Here is a 19,124-nt window from a genome sequence, read left to right as displayed (position 1 = left end):
TTTATGAATTTGACCTACCGAATTAGACTATTTACCGGATTTGTAATCACATAAGCAACACGACGGGTGCCGCAATTGGAGCAGGATCTGCTTACCCTTCCGGAGCACCTGAGATCACCCCTAGTTTTTAGTGGGGTTCGTGTTGTTTATTCTTTAGTTTTCTATGTTGTGTCATGTGTACTATTGTTTTTCTGTTTGTCTTTTTCATTTTAAGCCATGGCGTAGTCAGTTTGTTTTAGATTTACGAGTTTGACTGTCTCTTTGGTATCTTTTGTCCCTCTTTGTGCTATTTTAATTACAGATGCTGAATTCACTAGCAATTTGACCAAGAAGTCATATTTTACCAGAAGTTACGATGATCTGAATTGTAAATCGATAAATGTCGTCTACGGATTAGAGTGCAACCTTTGCGGCTTGGTATACGTCGGTGAAACGAAAGGAAGGCTAAACAAACGTATGTGCGGTCATAGATCAGACATTAACCTCAATGCTAACGACATTCTATACCAGCATTTCAATCAGCCCGATCATTCCATCGTTTCTATGACAGTTCGAATTATTGAAAAAATATACCATAGCTTGAACAATCCTAATCTTTCAACGACTCTCCGTAGACAAAAAGAAGACTACTGGATTAGACAATTGGGAACTGCAACACCGTATGGCTGCAATGACAAAATTGATGGTATAGTATTCTATCTAGTCCTTCGTGTAACTCGGTGAATGTGATGAATATTTTCAACTCGACTCCTCGACGTAGACGTAGTCATGGCCATCGTCATTATACATCACCCTCTCTGCATGATGTCTCTATTAACGACTTGCTGCCATGCATACAAAAACCGTTAGGTATTCATCACATTCGCACGAAACTTTATTCATTACCCCTTTCAAAACTTCATTCTCTGTTCAATTTATGTTTGGAATCCACTGTTACAAACCCTCATTCAAACCAATACAAACTACAAGCTATAATTACGGATATTGCTAGTCACAGACTTTTCAAGCCAGTTAGCATTGGAAAAGATGAAAAAGAGAAAAGATCTTTTCTAAATCTTTCCTTTGCCAACAAAGGTCTCGATGGCGTCAACCTAGGCAATATCCTTCATCATAAATTAGTTCAATCGAAAATGCCTCCTTATTTCAAAGACCAGTCTGTACCAATAATTTCTTATACCTATACCAAACCTATTGCAACTAAAATTTTCAATTACAAACGCGTTTTGCAGGATCTCGATATTGACGACTTCAAGTCTAAACCTCCTGATTGCACTTGTGCTAATTCACATATAATCCTGCTGGCCACGTTATTACCGGTGACCTTAACATTGTTAATAACACTTCTCTACGAAACTTGTTATCGAAAGGTCCGAAATATCGTGAGCCTAAATCCATCAATTGGAAACACAACTTTAAAATGTTGATGGATTCAGTCGAGGATTATGCCAGGCAATGGGCTAAGCGCGAGAAGGAAGACGTAGACACTCTATCCGAATGGATTAAGGTAGTGAGGTCGTTAATACAAATCAGAATTAAGAAACTGAATGGGTCCATCAATGCCCATGCTACGTCAATCTTCAAAGATCCAAATGTTGCTAAACACCTATCTGACCTCCATGATGAATATGTTGTTGTCCCCGCAGACAAAGCCCCAAATAACATCGTTTTTATCTGTAAAAGTCATTACATTAATTGCTTGATAAACGAATTAGGTATAGACAATTCACTTGGAAACCCAACATATACCCTCACGACACTTACCAAAGAGGAAATCCTGGATAATCATAGGTCTGTTCTTTGTTCCTTTGGTATTTCAACCAAAGATGAAGAACTGGATCTTCCATCACTGTATTGGATACCTAAACTACATAAGTGTCCTTACGAACAACGGTATATTGCTGGGTCTTCCAAGTGCTCCACGAAACCCCTTTCTAAATCAGATGTGGATACTTAAAAATTCCAAAGATCTTTTAAAGTACATACAATCTAACTCTCTTTCATCGTGTAACAGTATTAAAACATTTGACTTTTCTACTCTTTACACAAGTATTCCACATTCCAAACTAAAAGACAAATTAAAAGAGTTGGTATTTCTTTGCTTCATAAAAAAGAATGGCCAACGTAGATACAAGTATCTTGTCTTAGGGAGGGATAAATCATACTTTGTAAAGAATCATTCTGATTCAAACAAAAAATTCTCTGAAACCGATATTATCAAGATGCTTGATTTCTTGATTGACAACATATTTGTTACGTTCGGAGGACGTGTTTTTCAACAGACTGTCGGCATCCCAATGGGAACAAACTGTGCCCCTCTACTTGCTGACTTGTTTCTTTATTATTATGAGGCTGACTTCATGCAGGAACTTCTTAGGAAAAAAGATAAGAAGTTAGCAATATCCTTTAACTCTACTTTCCGCTATATAGATGACGTTCTTTCACTAAACAATTCAAAATTTGGTGACTATGTGCATCGCATTTATCCCATCGAATTGGAGATAAAGGATACTACAGATACAGTTAAGTCGGCTTCATATCTTGACTTACATCTAGAAATTGACAATGAGGGTCGGTTGAAGACAAAACTTTACGACAAAAGAGATGATTTCAGCTTTCCAATTGTGAACTTTCCATTTCTAAGTAGCAACATTCCAGCAGCACCTGCATACGGGGTATATATCTCCCAATTGATACGATATTCCCGTGCTTGCATTTCCTATTATGATTTTCTTGATAGAGGGTTACTGCTCACAAGGAAGCTATTAAACCAAGAGTTCCAAATGGTGAAGTTGAAATCATCCCTTCGTAAATTTTACGGACGCCATCACGAGTTGGTTGACCGTTATGGAATAACCGTTTCACAAATGATATCGGATATGTTCCTTACGTCGTAACTACAATCCCCTTCCCTTTCATGAATTTGACCTACCGAATTAGACTATTTACCGGATTTGTAATCACATAAGCAACACGATGGGTGCCGCATGTGGAGCAGGATCTGCTTACCCTTCCGGAGCACCTGAGATCACCCCTAGTTTTTGGTGGGGTTCGTGTTGTTTATTCTTTAGTTTTCTATGTTGTGTCATGTGTACTATTGTTTTTCTGTTTGTCTTTTTCATTTTTAGCCATGGCGTTGTCAGTTTGTTTTTGATTTACTTTGATTTTGATTTGGTGTACTTTAATAAACAACACGAACCCCACCAAAAACTAGGGGTGATCTCAGGTGCTCCGGAAGGGTAAGCAGATCCTGCTCCAAATGTGGCACCCTATGACAAACGAGACGATTTTAATTTTGAAATTATCAATTTCTCCCACCTTGGCAACAGCGTAATTGTAACTAGAACGTATTACTGTCGTAGCCAAAAGGTGGCAGCATATTATCAGGATCATGGCAAAGTCGTGGCATTTGACAAATATGAATAAACTGTTATCACAGAAATATGTCTCTCTAATTTTTTGAAAATTTGAATTCGATGTTCACCTGTATTCACGAACCCACAAAAATTGGTATCCAACGAATAATTCTGAATCCACAGTATTCACAAACTACTATTGTAAAATAAATAAAAATAATAGACCTTGAGTGAGGGAGCAAGGCCAAAGTATCTCCATGGAAATGAGATGTGCCAATGCTTATACAACTGCATACCAAATATGATTGACCTACAACTTGTGGTTCACCACAAATTATACCTAACCACAAACTAATACATTGTTGACGTCCCCGCCGCCTAAAACACCATATCTATGTCTCAGTTTTTTTAACTCTATCAAGCGATACAAATAGTGAATATTCTAGACAACCATACCGCAATCACTGCGATTCTATATGAAAGTGGGATCTTCTTGGGCTAGTGTGATGCGGACAATTAAAGTGTTTTTATATTTTTATTGGAAAGTTATTGACTTTTACTGTTCAGTCAATGTTTGGTTATATCTTTTAAGAGGTGTGGCTCGATACATATGCATCCCGCCATTGTGATGTTGTGCTGTGGTCATTTTTCGTCTTCTTGTCATTCATTTTTGCTTATGTGCTTTTGTATATGAGGTATTTTGATTTTTCTTTGATGACAAATGTGTTTGTTTTTATAGTGATTAAGATTAAGACATTTTTGCCTATCATGTATGTTTGTTTCTGGTCAAGGACTTATATAGAAGGATACGAATCTCATAATTTTTGGAAAATATGTAGAGAATCGTTGGATTTGAACATATCTTCTATCATTTTTAAATTGCTTATATTTAATCTTATACCTTATTGATAACCATGAAAATTCTTCTGTACATGTAAAAAACACTAAGACTTCAGACGAAATAAATTTCATCAAAATCAATCAAGAACTTTTTAAGTTTTTAGATCAACGGTTGAACTACGTTCTACTGTGTTTTTCACCCAAATGTAGAATAACGCCCCAAAAATAATTACTCTCCTTTCTTAAATAATTCAAATTATATGAAGGACATGAACATTATTAACCAAATTAACTCTATCAATGTAGGAATCATTTAAGTTTAAGAAAATCTTTATTTCATTAAAATCCATCAACAACTTTTAAAGTTTTAAGGTGTACAGTGTGGTTTCTCCAATGATTCTCTACATATATTTTTTTTATCGCAACAAGGATTGTTAAGAAGTTACCTATCCCTCTATATACGTCCCTGTTCTGGTGTACTAAATTATAATCCTGGTACCTTTGATAACTATTGTTCATATATCATTGACAATACAATTGAATTTGATGTGACTGTCATATAAGTGAGAGGTTTATAGTTAGCTATAAAGCCAGGTTTAATCCAACATTTTCTACAATAGGAAATGGCTATACTAGGAATACGAGTTGTTTTCCATTCATTTGATGTGTTTAAGCTTCTGATTTTGCCATTTGTTAAGAGAATTTCCATTTTGAATTTTCATTGGAGTTCGTTGTATTTGCGGATTTACTTTCTTTCTAACAGGCAGTGAGTTAGCCATATCAGTTGTTTCCTTTTGATTGAAATGCCAAAGTGTTTGTGTTAGGTGGAGCAGGCTTGAGGAAGGAGAATATACATACTGTACAATAATCTTGTCTGGTAGCAGATGCAACACAACCTATCGATAAGTTGGTGGTCAATTTTACTAATTGAACCGGATATTTATGCTAGCATATGACTTTTTAACTAGTGCTATAGATAATCAAATGTCTTTTTAGAGCTTATGTAGGTGAACCTGTACCTGTACATTACCTTATACATACTTAGTTCCTTTTCATCCATTTTGCATTCAATTACTTCTTTTTATCAAAGTATTTAATTTAAATTGATAAACAAAACAATTCAATTTATACAAATTTTATTTCATAATATTAACCGATTGCATATAAATTGAAACAATCTCATTCATAATTTCTAAATAGTCTAATTGAGAATTGACTGATACAACAAAATCTCAGATAATGAGTATTTTAGAATAAAGTAGACATTCAAATGAACCTGCTTTGCTCAAGATCTATAGAAAAGTAACAATGTTAAGTATTCTAATTTCAGACTGTTCATGCTTTCTGTTTATTTCTATTATCAACCAGTATTTCAAGATATTACAAATTCATAGTTTAAGACCTTTATGGATGCTGCAAGATATTTAGTATTTTTTCCTTATTTACAGTGTTGGTTATGTTAAATAGTGGTGAAGGTTATGAAAATTATTCTTACTGGTTATAAAATCACAAAGGTATTCCTTTACAAACTTTGAAACAAAAATTCTTAAGAAAAAATTTAAAAACTTTTTTAACTAGGCATCCTTAAGAAGATTGAGAATAATAATGGTTCAAATCTATAAAAATATGTGTTTCCTGAAGACAAAAAAATCACAACTTTAGATTAAGATGGGCAAAATGCATAGACATAATTCAAGGCAACAATAGCTTACTGTCAGATTCGTAATGTCATAATCAATCAACAAGAACAAGAAAGCTTATATCTACAATACCTAATTGTAAACCTGGCTTGTGTAATACAACTCTAGTTAAACTAATTCCAATTGAATACAAAAATACTTAAATTAGAGCCAGTAAAAACAACAAAAAATATCTGTAGACGAAACTGCTTAAAAATAACGCAAAGATATGTATTATTAAATGCCATCAACAGTGCTTGAATTCATTTAGTTATAAGGTTAGCAGGTGTTCATAGTGTGTGGAAAAAATAATAAAAAGTATTAATATCTATTTTATTGACAGTAAACAATTGGTTAATGAATTAAATCTAAAGTAGGATTTTAGTTATCTGCTGTCTATTTCTATGTCAGATAATGCCAAAATGATTTATAATACAACATCTCTTGTTTTAGGATTATGAAATACAATCCAAATCATAACACTCATATATTTTCTCAAAATCTGACCATAAAATTTTTCATTATCAAAAAAACATATCCCTTGTATTCAGGTTCAAACGATATGAAGTTCTTTCACTCCTTGAGTATAATTGTGAAAAAGTTTAACATTGAATAAAGTGAACATAAACAAAATTAAAGAAATAAAAATACTCTTTTTCATGTAACAATATAATATTGTGTAGGTTCTAAATAAATAAACATGAATCAGAATATCTGCTAGAAGTCTTGGATACACTTAAAAATCAAAAGTAACATTAGAAATTTAAATTCCCATCTTCTAATTGTTTTACAAACAAAATATAAATGTAAAAATCTTGATCACAAGTTTATGTTTAAGTTTTTTTGTAACAACAAACACATTTTCATAGATGTTGTGAGTTTTAACATGTTTGTAATTCTCACTTTTTTTCTGAAAAGAAATCATGCAAAGTCCCTATTTATGTTGGAAACTCCAAAAATCAATAATATTTACAAATATTCTACCTAATGAAATCATTTTCAAAACCTCACTTTCTCTTTAAAATATTGTTCAAATAAGATTTTTCCCTCTTGAATAGTACCAGAAACATTATAGCATACAGAAAGGTAAAAGGGTGGCACAAAACAAATGCCAACCTGTTCATCAAGTATATGACGCAAGTTGCACAAGAACATGAGTTGTTAGAAATGATCAGTTAAAAACAAAAACAGATAAGGGATATAGTCAATCAAGTGTATTACAAACACATTTAAGTCAAAATTCTGGTTACTCGAACAGAGTGTTTGGACCAAAAAGTAATAAGTATACATATCTACTACTTTATAAATCTAATTTTTGCTTGATTCAAATTTTTTTCTCTGGTCCAAAGTGATTCAATATTACGAGAGTTGACTATATAGTACAATGATTGTCTACTCCCAAGTGATTCAACATTACCAGAGTCGACTATATATATTAAAACGACATCTAACCTACACTTTATACATAACTGACCTAGTGGAATTGATACTCAATAAGGGTAACTTGAAATAAACACAATTATCATATAACAAGAAACAGGGTGGGCAAACTTTTTATAAACTATATATGAGATATTTAGTCTTTCTTTTGAATATTATTTCCCTCAAAATAAAGGATATTTCAAATCATGTCAGGTAATATTTCATTAAAACATGTAGAGATACAGGATAAAGGGTCTATTATTAAACAAATCTCAATTGGAAAACTGTATATTATGCGTTCAGTAAATTTATAAAAAGTAACACATGAAAAAGACACAAATACATTAATTTCAAAATTCAAATATATATATATATATATGTAAGACTGATAGAACAAGTAGAGCTTAGAGATTCAAAATATTATTTCAGAAGTTTGTGTCTTCACAATAATTACAAATACATAATAATAAATATAAAATGATTACAGTAAATCTGTACATATATTACATAGTATACAAATATACAAAAATATTACATGAAAAGTATAAAAATGTATATGATAACAAATTAATCAATAAAATGTAGTACAAACGTAATTCATTAAATTATGAATATAAAACATTTTCATACATATAATGCATTTTTTTTTTAAATATTCAAGGATAGAAAAATTTCATTGACAATATGTTAAACATCTCAGATTTTTTTAGAACCATTGCATCACAATAGTATGCCCTTAATTTTTGTTATTTCTTCCATCTTTTTTGGAAAAATACTTCATTGATTTTAATAAATTTCTTAGGAGCAACATGGAGCTTCTGTTTTCAACAGTTTGTGTATCAAATGCATTTATATCTTAAATAAGAACAAAGACCTATATATATTTTCCCACTTTTTGTATTAATGCGAGTTTTAATTTCTAGTGGACAAACATCCATTATCATGATAATCTTTCATTATTGTTGTAATTTAAAGTTATTTCCCTTGGTAACCATTTTAGAGAGTAATGTGTAAACATTTTTTCATAAATCTTGTTTTATAGACTGGTAGACTAACAAATATTGTTTTCATTTGTTTAATATGAAAATAAGAAGATGTGGTTTGATTGCCAATGAGACAACTCTCAACCATAGACCAAATGACTTAGAAGTTTGGTTTAATTCATTCAAATCTTCCATCAGCTTGAACTTATGATGTGCTAATTTGGTTAGTCAAATAATAAACATCTACCAGTTTGTATTTTAACATAGCAGCCAATTAAAAACTCCTATTTTAAAGAAATGGAAACTGCTGCAGCAAGTGCAAATGGGCATTACTTTACATAGTGAGAAAAACTCCCAAAAATACTTATTTTATGGTGTTTATGAAGTCTGAAAGAAAGAGTCAAATTTTACCAAAGGTGTTTTACAAATATCTTTCATAAATTTTGGGCTTTATTGATTATGTTGTCAAAAAATAGTACTGGTTCTTTAAAGATTAATCAATAATCAAAGGGAGATAACTGCAAAAATAATATATGGCACAAACTTGATGAATATATACATGTGTAAATATACTTCAATGTTATTATTTACAAGAAAATTTAATTGCTTTTTAACATTGGGTAATTATCACACTTGGTTTTTTTTTCATTTTACATAGAATGTTTAATGAAGTATGTCTCCAACAAAATTTCACCTTTGTAAGCACTTATTGATACTGAAGCTAATGATGAGTCCAATCATAAATGTAACCATGGAAACTTGGTAAGTTGATGGCGCCTTCCCTGCTCCAACAGATGGACAGTTCTGTCCTTGACATTCCATAGTTTCTATAATGTAAATTTAAAAACAAGTTCAAAGCTGTATCAAAATAATTTTAATATCAAATAAATAAATGTGACACATCAAAATTTGCAAGATGTGTGCTCCTCTTTATACAAAGTTAATTCAAATTAAATGAATAGATCAATAGAGATACAATTTGTCGTCATGATGGGCTAGTTATAAGTTTCTTGCACAAAAAAATATGAAGACTTACTAACGATTGTAAAAAAAAGACAGATTTCAAACAGCCTTTGTAAACACAACATACATTGTAGATAACTTAGTCATATTACTCTTACCACAACAACAACTCATTGACAAACATCACCAAAACAAATTGACTTTATTTAAGGATGAAAGAAATCACAAGTCCTCATTAAAGAAACATTTTTCTCCATATTTTGTTGTATAACTGACAACTTGATGTTTACAATTTCAAGTTATAAATAATTCATAAGAGCTGATGATGAAAATAAATAGAGGTAGTTTAGATGCAAATAATGCCAAATATACAATATTTCCATCAAAGACAACTGAAACATTAAAGTGAGGTCAAGATCAAGAAAATTCTTGCAGACAGACATAATGAACTTAATAATCAAAGTTGAATACACAGAATACAGCTATCCTATGACTTGAAGTTTCTGAATAAAAACGTAATCACTTATCAATGAGCAGCTAAAATAAGGTCATGGTCAGATGATATCATAATATATCAGACGGACATATACACCTTATGGTCAGATGATATCATACTATATCTGACGGACATATACACCTTATAAGCAGATTGCATGTACCAAATATAGCTAACAAACAACTTACAACATATAGAAGTATCATAAATAAACTGAATTAGAGCTATTTTCAAATGATTTAGACAGTTCATGCATTTTTATCTTACTGTTGTATTGTCACACTAATGTCCAGGGTTAGAGAAGGATTGGGTGCTCAAAATCATGATTAATTCAGCCACATTCTTTTTCTGCTTATCCCAAGACAGGAGTTTGTAATTAAGTGGTTTTCCTTCTTGTTTTTCATGTATTGTTTTGTCATACTTTAGGGTGTTTTTATCATGTTAGGGCCTTAAAATGTAGCTATCAACATAGGAAGATATCATTGCATAAGGACATTTCTAAATTAACATATATAAATTTCTTTACTCTCCAAAATTCAACGCAAGGATAATTTGATAAACATTGCCTTAATAGAATACTGTCCTCTACACTATTTTCATATTTAATATTATGCATAACAAATATCTATGATGCACACAGCACACACACTCAATATTTCCTAGGTAATGACCTAGAGCAGAACTATGACAACATGACAGCTTATGATACATAAATATACATACCAAAAAGTTGGAATTTAGCTTGATTTTCTCCGTGTTCATTTTTCCCTGTACAATAATAATCTCCATAATCATTTCCTTGTACATTTTTTATTTCAAGAGTGTACCATTTTTCATCAGCTTTCAATCTCTGATCATCTTGTTGTTCTAATTTGTATTTGTCATTGTCCTGAATTTGTTCTTTTTCTTGTGTTGCTTTGTTTTCTTTATACCATATAACTTCTGCTCTAGGATTAGCTGAGTAAAACAAAATACACATACATTAATCATAATTACATATTATCCTTCAAATACCTGATCACAGTATGTAGAAATTCAATTAAAAATCAACCAGATGCTCCACAGGGCGCAGCTTGATACGACTGCAGAGGTTGAACCCTGAACAGTTGAGGCTAGTATGTACACAAAATTCAAGCTTGATACAGCTCAGAATTTGGATTGTGATTAAATAGTTGACACAGAATGAATGTGGTCTAAGAAATCAAAAAATGTAAGTTGGACAATTACCTATTATGGTCAAATATCCATATCTAAATACATGGTTAGATTCAGCATATCAAAGAACCCCAAGTATTCAATTTTAGATGAAATTAAAAAAAAAAATTTTTGACCCTATAAAACTCAAAGTGGACCAATAAAGGGGCCCAAATATCAAAAACCTAGATGCATGGTTAGATTCAACATAACAAAGAACCCCATATATTTAATGTTTGTTGAAATCAAACAAAGTTAAATCTTGAACCCCGATTTGGACCAACTTGAAAACTGGGCCCATAATAAAAAATCTAAGAACATGTTTAGATTCAGCATATCAAGGAACCCCAAGAATTCATTTTTTGTTCAAATCAAACTAAGTTTAATTTTGGACCCTTTGGACCTTAATGTATACCCATTGGAAAACGGGACCAAAAATTAAGAATCTAAATCCATAGTTAGATTCAGCATATTAAAGAACCATGATAATTCAATTTTTGACAAAATCAAAAAAAGTTTGACCCTTTTTGCCCCTATTCCTAAACTTTTGGGACCAAAACTCCCAAAATCAATCCCAACCTTCCTTTTGTGGTCATAATCCTTTTGTTGAAATTTCATAGATTTCTATTTATTTATACTAAAGTTATTGTGCGAAAATCAAGAAAAATGCTTATTTGTGCCCCTTTTTGGACCCTACATGTAATATCTAAACTGTTGGAACCCACAAAGTCAATCCCAACCTTCCTTTAATGGTTATAATTAAATTGTCGCTGTGGAATAAAAATCAATTGTTCAGAAAACAAGGTCTTTCGTCATCAATTTTATAAATTATTGATGAGAAGCTACTTTGGTGTCCAAGCATAGGTTTCTTCATACTGATTCAATAAATCAATGTTTCTATATATTTTTGACTGAAATAAGGGAGATAATTGTCAACTTCTGGTTTCTGGTCTCTCAAAAGAAAACTTAAAATAAATAATTGTCCCTACTATTAAAATTAGTCAAATGAATAGCTACAGCAGATTAACTTCTAAAAGCTTACCTGCTACTAAGCACTCCAACTTTGCATGAAACCTCCGATTTTGTGCTTGACCTACGGTATCCTGAACAGCCGTACAGTAGGGAGCAAACCTGACTTCAAGCTGTACTGTATAAGATGCTGGTGGTTTAACATTGTTATCAGCAATACAAATAAACTGTCCACGATCTGTGGCATTGATTTGGTAAACCTTGTAAACACCACCCTGTAATACATTTATAATGTTAGTTTGATGCATTCATTAACAGTTTCTAGATTGGTCATCTATTTTCATTCGTTTCTTACAAAAATTTATTTGCAATGTTGTACACATTGGTATATCCTGCTCTTTGTGTTGCAGAATACTCATTATCATACCGTTTTGTGCAAAGTTTTTACAAGGCCAAGTTATTCATTTTAAATCCTCCCCCCCTAAATAAATCATTTAGTCACCCATTGGGGCTTTCGCTTATAATTTATCAGTGGGAAGTAAAATTAAATATGTATAAAGCATTGTTTTTTGTAGCTAATTCAACTTTAATTTTGGACAAAGGAAGATAAGTCCATTTCTATAAGATGACTTTAACAATGACATCATTCATATTTTCAGAACAGATTGCAAAAGTTATGTTATTCTCTTGACAAGTATAACATTATTTTATGACTAGAACATCTGAGCATATATTAAATTGATAAATTTCTGGAAAAGTTCAGATAGGATATATAGAATGTTATGATCCATGCATTATATTTTGTCTATCAAAAAGGTAGTGATAAGCCTTCAGAGTTGGAAGATTTAATATCAAGTCAATATCATACAGTTTTGATTGCATTTCATGCAATCTTTACCTACAAAATGATGCTACTAAAATTCATACTTGATTTGTGTTTTGTGGTAATAAGCATTGTGTATAAGTTTCACAATACATTGTATTTGGTTGAGGCAAACTAAAGAAACTAAAGTTAGAGAACAGAAACAAAAATTGAGCAATTTCTCCTTTTGAAAAGGGGCATAACTCTTGAACTGTAAAAGTGACGCCACTAATATTCAAACTCTATCTTTATTTGTGGTAACGCATTGTGTACAAGTTTCATAACATTTGGGTGAAGCAAGTTACATTTGGAGAACAGAAATGAAAATTCAGCATTTTTTCCATTTGTAAAGGGGCATAACTCTAAAATAGTTAACGTGACACCACCAAAATTCAAACTTGATCTGTGCTTTGTGGTAATGAGCATTGTGTATAAGTTTCATATAATTTGGTTGAGATAAACAAGAGTAAGAGAACAGAAACAAAAAAATCAGCAATTTTCCATTTGTAAAGGGACATAACTCTAGAATGGTAAAGGTGATCCCAAAAAATTCAAACTTGACCTGTGTTATGTGGTAATGAACATTGTGTATAAGTTTCATAACATTTGGTTGAGGCAAACAGAAACTAATTTTGGGAGGTATGAATGGACAGATGGACATACAAATGGATAAGAGTAAAAGCAGTTGGCTTGAGAAGCAATCATGTTTTTATTTTGCCTTACCCTTTGCTGGAATCCACCATTAGGGAGGGGGAATCCATCTCCTCTTTTCCATGTAATATTCGGTGCAGGATTACCATTAGCTTCACATGTCAGCGTGATATTTTGATTTTCCTGTACAGTTATACTGGCAGCACTATCAGCTTTTATAGTAGGAGCAACTGGAAAATATGTTCAATATTCTCATTTATTTTTTGAGAAATAGTACATACATTTTGTATATAATATGTATGGTACGTCCCTAGACAATTTTCTATTATTTTTCTATTATAAAAACATTGAATTTACTTCAATTGGACTCTATTATACAGTTGCCTCATTGCCAATCATACCTGCACCAAATCTTCATACATTACCGGTACATGTATAACATAACTGACAAAAAAATTACAATTGTTTAGTCTACAAAGTGTATGTGTGTATGTCATAATGTATCACTATATGTGTTAAAATTATGTAAAACAATGTCATGATAAACCTTGAACACTTGTAATAGCTTACTTTGCACAGTTAAAACACCCAACTTTTGTGGCCACTCTTTGTAATTCTGATTTGGTAGATAGATCTGACATGTATAATTCCCTGCATCTGTCTCTGTTAATGATCGGACAATCAGTTGGTACATTAAACGATTGGTATTTCCATATTTCACCACATCATATTTCCTTCTTCCTTCAACAAAATCGTTAATACGAACAGTTTCATCTGAGGAAATGTGTAAAGGGTCACCAGTTGGTGTGGTCTTTTTAATCCATTGTAACTGTTAAAACATAAAGCAATACTTTTAAAACATAAGGTAAAATCAATTAAAATGCATTTTAATGTCAATATCAAAATTATTCAGTAGTTTTAAATTAAATGATCAATCTCTCCAACAATAATATTTAGGCCCTTATAATAGGCTGATTGCATGTGTCGGTTAAAGCAGGTTGTTTGAATACTCAGGTGTCAGATTAGGCTGGTTACATGTGTCCGTTAAAGCAGGTTGTTTGAATACTCAGGTGTCAGATTAGGCTGATCGCATGTGTCCGTTAAAGCAGGTTGTTTGAATACTCAGGTGTCAGATTAGGATGATCGCATGTGTCCGTTAAAGCAGGTTGTTTGAATACTCAGGTGTCAGATTAGGATGATTGCAGGTGTCAGTTAAAGCAGGTTGTTTGAATACTCAGGTGTCAGATTAGGCTGGTTACATGTGTCCGTTAAAGCAGGTTGTTTGAATACTCAGGTGTCAGATTAGGATGATTGCATGTGTCCGTTAAAGCAGGTTGTTTAAATACTCAGGTGTCAGATTAGGATGATCGCATGTGTCCATTAAAGCAGGTTGTTTGAATACTCAGGTGTCAGATTAGGATGATTGCATGTGTCCGTTAAAGCAGGTTGTTTGAATGCTCAGGTGTCAGATTAGGCTGGTTACATGTGTCCGTTAAAGCAGGTTGTTTGAATACTCAGGTGTCAGATTAGGCTGATCGCATGTGTCCGTTAAAGCAGGTTGTTTGAATACTCAGGTGTCAGATTAGGCTGGTTACATGTGTCCGTTAAAGCAGGTTGTTTGAATACTCAGGTGTCAGATTAGGCTGATTGCATGTGTCCCTTAAAGCAGGTTGTTTGAATACTCAGGTGTCAGATTAGGATGATTGCATGTGTCTGTTAAAGCAGGTTGTTTGAATACTCAGGTGTCAGATTAAGCTGGTTACATGTGTCCGTTAAAGCAGGTTGTTTGAATACTCAGGTGTCAGATTAGGATGATTGCATGTGTCCGTTAAAGCAGGTTGTTTGAATACTCAGGTGTCAGTTTAGGCTGGTTACATGTGTCCGTTAAAGCAGGTTGTTTGAATACTCAGGTGTCAGATTAGGCTGATTGCATGTGTCCGTTAAAGCAGGTTGTTTGAATACTCAGGTGTCAGATTAGGATGATTGAATGTGTCTGTTAAAGCAGGTTGTTTGAATACTCAGGTGTCAGATTAGGCTGGTTACATGTGTCCGTTAAAGCAGGTTGTTTGAATACTCAGGTGTCAGATTAGGCTGATCGCATGTGTCCGTTAAAGCAGGTTGTTTGAATACTCAGGTGTCAGATTAGGATGATCGCATGTGTCCGTTAAAGCAGGTTGTTTGAATACTCATGTGTCAGAGTAGGATGATTGCATGTGTCCGTTAAAGCAGGTTGTTTGAATACTCAGGTGTCAGATTAGGCTGATCGCATGTGTCCGTTAAAGCAGGTTGTTTGAATACTCAGGTGTCAGATAAGGCTGGTTACATGTGTCCGTTCAAGCAGGTTGTTTGAATACTCAGGTGTCAGATTAGGATGATCGCATGTGTCCGTTAAAGCAGGTTGTTTGAATACTCAGGTGTCAGATTAGGATGATTGCATGTGTCCGTTAAAGCAGGTTGTTTGAATACTCAGGTGTCAGATTAGGATGATCGCATGTGTCCGTTAAAGCAGGTTGTTTGAATACTCAGGTGTCAGATTAGGCTGGTTACATGTGTCCATTAAAGCAGGTTGTTTGAATACTCAGGTGTCAGATTAGGATGATCGCATGTGTCCGTTAAAGCAGGTTGCTTGAATACTCAGGTGTCAGATTAGGATGATTGCAGGTGTCAGTTAAAGCAGGTTGTTTGAATACTCAGGTGTCAGATTAGGATGATTGCATATGTCGGTTAAAGCAGGTTGTTTGAATACTCAGGTGTCAGATTAGGATGATTGCATGTGTCCGTTAAAGCAGGTTGTTTGAATACTCAGGTGTCAGATTAGGCTGGTTACAATGTATGCTTGTCAAGAGCCTAGCTGTTGTTCAGTCAGTGGTTGGTTCATGTCTGATATTTCTGTTTTTCATAAATTGTTCGGCTAAATTTAGCTTTCTCAAATCAATTGTTTCATATTTCTAATAGTGGGGCCTTTTACATTCCTTCATACAGTATGTATTTTTCTCATTGTTAAAGGCTGTCTCGTTTAAATTTGCACTCATACCACATGTCCTCATTTTTATATTAAATAAGGAAATGTGGTTACATAAAATGATTGCAAATAAGATAATTAGTATTCATGAATGACCAAAGGACAAAGACGATTACAGGTCAATGTCTTGAACATTGAGATAAATACAACCTGTATAGTAAAGAACTAAAAAATACATGTATTACAATACCAAACCTACATCAGAATGTCCTTCCTTTATATTTTTGTCATTTTAAACAAGCACTACAAACATGACAAAAGGACAGACAGTTTTCACTGTTGTTGTAACCTTGTAAAAGCTTCGTTTTTTTAGTTATTTGTCTACCAACTGACCAAAACAAAGATCAGCATCTAAACAGAAACCCCATTTTTATTTTGTGATAAGTTTTGTCCTCTTGCTAGGAGATTATATATATATATTTGTACCTGTGCAGGAGACTGTAAATTTATGACAGAACAATTCAGGTATGCTGTTTGACCTTGTTTTTTAACCTCTGGTAAAATATCATCTACTATTTCTGGTCTTGCAGCAAAAACTGAAAAATATAAATCAATGGTATGATCTAATTAAGTACATTAATGTCATCATATATAAAAACAGAAGATGTGGTATGATTGCCAATGAGACAACTGTCCACAAGAGACCAAAATGACACAGACATTAACAACTATAGGTCACCGTACGGCCTTCAACAATGAGCAAAGCCCATACTGCATAGTCAGCTATTCAAGGCCCCGATAAGACAATGTAAAACAATTCAAACGAGAAAACTAACGGCCTTATTTATATAAAAAAATAAATGAAAAACAAATATGTAACACATAAACAAACGACAACCACTGAATTACAGGCTCCTGACTTGGGACAGGCACATACTTAAATAATGCGGAGGGGTTAAACATGTTATGGCATGTATATTTTTAATGCATAGGCAGTACATTATGTAACGTATATGCTACAAAAACTACAATGACCAACAGAAGAGGCGAGAAGAAAGACCGCTTGACTACATGTAAACCTCTTTTACAAAGTTTCGAATGAGGGTAAAGATTGATGCTGGCGACCAAATTGATTCCACCAGACAGATTTATATCAAGACATATTGAAATGTCCACTCTTTTAAAATACCATCTTGCAAGACCTGCAACAGGAAAAGTCCTTCTAATCAATGACCATAAGAGATTGTATAGCCAGTCGAGGTCGTTAAAAACTTCCATCATCTGCCTTAGGTAAATGCTGCAGAAAGTCCTGACTCATTTTTGAGACTACTACATACACAAAAATTACACATTAAATTTCAAGTCCCATGTTTTTATTTGCACAATGTACATGCATATATGGTGAGTACAGCACACATTTTTCATTTCTGTATAAATCATTTTGGACTTGTGAAGTATGCAGTAGCAAGCGCACACCAAACAATGACAGGAGAGTCAACCTAAGTGATGGTGGTCACTTAGTGGTAAAAGTAGAAACATAAAAACAATATCCAACATTTATTTAACACTTACTAAATCCCCCCCCCCCCCTCTTGTATCTAAATTATACATGAAATATTTGCAACTGGACATGCAGACCTTTTATTTTCTTTTCAAGGTTTGAATTATCTCCCCTTATTGTTCTAAAGAAAATACTTATACAACTGTTTTTGTTTTACAAAACCTGAAATTCATTAGTTTTGTGAGACCAACCCATGCAGGAAACATTTTTTTCTGGTTTTCTTAATATTTCCTATTCCAAATTCAACCTTTTATCCTGATTATTCGATAAATAAACATCGGTTTTCCCATGAAACTGAATATACATGTAACCAAACAAAGAAAAAAAGACGGACAAAGTAACTGATAATAGACAGTTAATTAGAATCTATTTGAAGATCAAATTGTGTACTCGAAATGAATTCCCCCCAAAAAAATGAGAAAATATGCCTTTAATTACTTAATACATCCATATAAAACATTATTTATAATGGCATGTTTCGTGACTATAAAAAAAAAATAGTTGTTACATAATAGGGGACTAATTACATGAATATTTTATTGGTCCAAACAGAAACATATATATTTATAGATATACTGATCACAGATTTAGGTTATAAACCATATGGATATAGGACTTTTGGGTGAGAGAGATCTCTTCTGTTTTGTTCTTAATTTGGACACTTTTGGTATCGTCACGCTGTTTCAGGAATTTGAAAAATGTATTTGAAAAACTAACCTGAGCAAAATATTGACGAAAGAACGACGGTAGTTAACACATTTATCATTTCTAATAAACTTTTCGATCACATTAAATTCAGTAAATTTCAATCAACTTATTTCCTATTTCGTGCCACAGGTAAACACTCTTTGGTTCAAAATGTCGCTTATTTGGTCACGTGATCTACACAGGTAATTGTTTAAACAGGTAAACGAATGACCCATTTATGAATCAATCTGGTGACATCATTATCAAATACAACAATCCTGTTTTCAAATTGTCGTAAACAGTCACCGGGCGAAACCAGAATGTATCACTATATAGCACTATTGCTGCATGCGTAATAAAAAGCACAGAAAACTAAATTGTCTGTAAAAAAAAACAACATATATAATATTTATATAAATTAATAGATTATTTCCTTATTTCTCATTAATGAGTCACATATTTTCCAATTATATATTTTGTAATTTTCACTATTTTAACTTGG

At 32.8% G+C, this 19,124-nt stretch overlaps 1 protein-coding gene across 1 annotated transcript; it reads right to left on the bottom strand.

The window, feature by feature from the left end:
- Positions 1 to 8,285: 8,285 nt before the first annotated feature.
- LOC143078921 (lachesin-like) lies at positions 8,286 to 18,811 on the bottom strand. Its single transcript, XM_076253986.1, has 7 exons — positions 18,653 to 18,811; positions 16,861 to 16,970; positions 13,983 to 14,241; positions 13,485 to 13,642; positions 11,973 to 12,174; positions 10,460 to 10,693; positions 8,286 to 9,104 (listed from the first exon to the last, which is right to left on the bottom strand). Exons 1-7 carry the CDS (start codon positions 18,699 to 18,701, stop codon positions 8,968 to 8,970), a joined length of 1,149 nt encoding a protein of 382 aa, XP_076110101.1. The 5' UTR covers positions 18,702 to 18,811; the 3' UTR covers positions 8,286 to 8,967.
- Positions 18,812 to 19,124: the final 313 nt, after the last annotated feature.

Source organism: Mytilus galloprovincialis, chromosome 6, assembly GCF_965363235.1.
Source record: "Mytilus galloprovincialis chromosome 6, xbMytGall1.hap1.1, whole genome shotgun sequence".
NCBI classification, from domain to species: domain Eukaryota; kingdom Metazoa; phylum Mollusca; class Bivalvia; order Mytilida; family Mytilidae; genus Mytilus; species Mytilus galloprovincialis.
This window is presented reverse-complemented; position numbering and strand designations above follow the sequence as displayed.

Bases quoted from the DNA above. Each gene is read 5' to 3' on its own strand.
- LOC143078921 (XM_076253986.1), bottom strand. From the start codon at position 18,701: ATGATAAATGTGTTAACTACCGTCGTTCTTTCGTCAATATTTTGCTCA. The intron at 16,971-18,652 runs GTTAGTTTTTCA...TATATTTTTCAG, and splicing joins TTCGTCAATATTTTGCTCAG to TTTTTGCTGCAAGACCAGAA. The intron at 14,242-16,860 runs GTACAAATATAT...ATGTTTTAACAG, and splicing joins ATTTACAGTCTCCTGCACAG to TTACAATGGATTAAAAAGAC.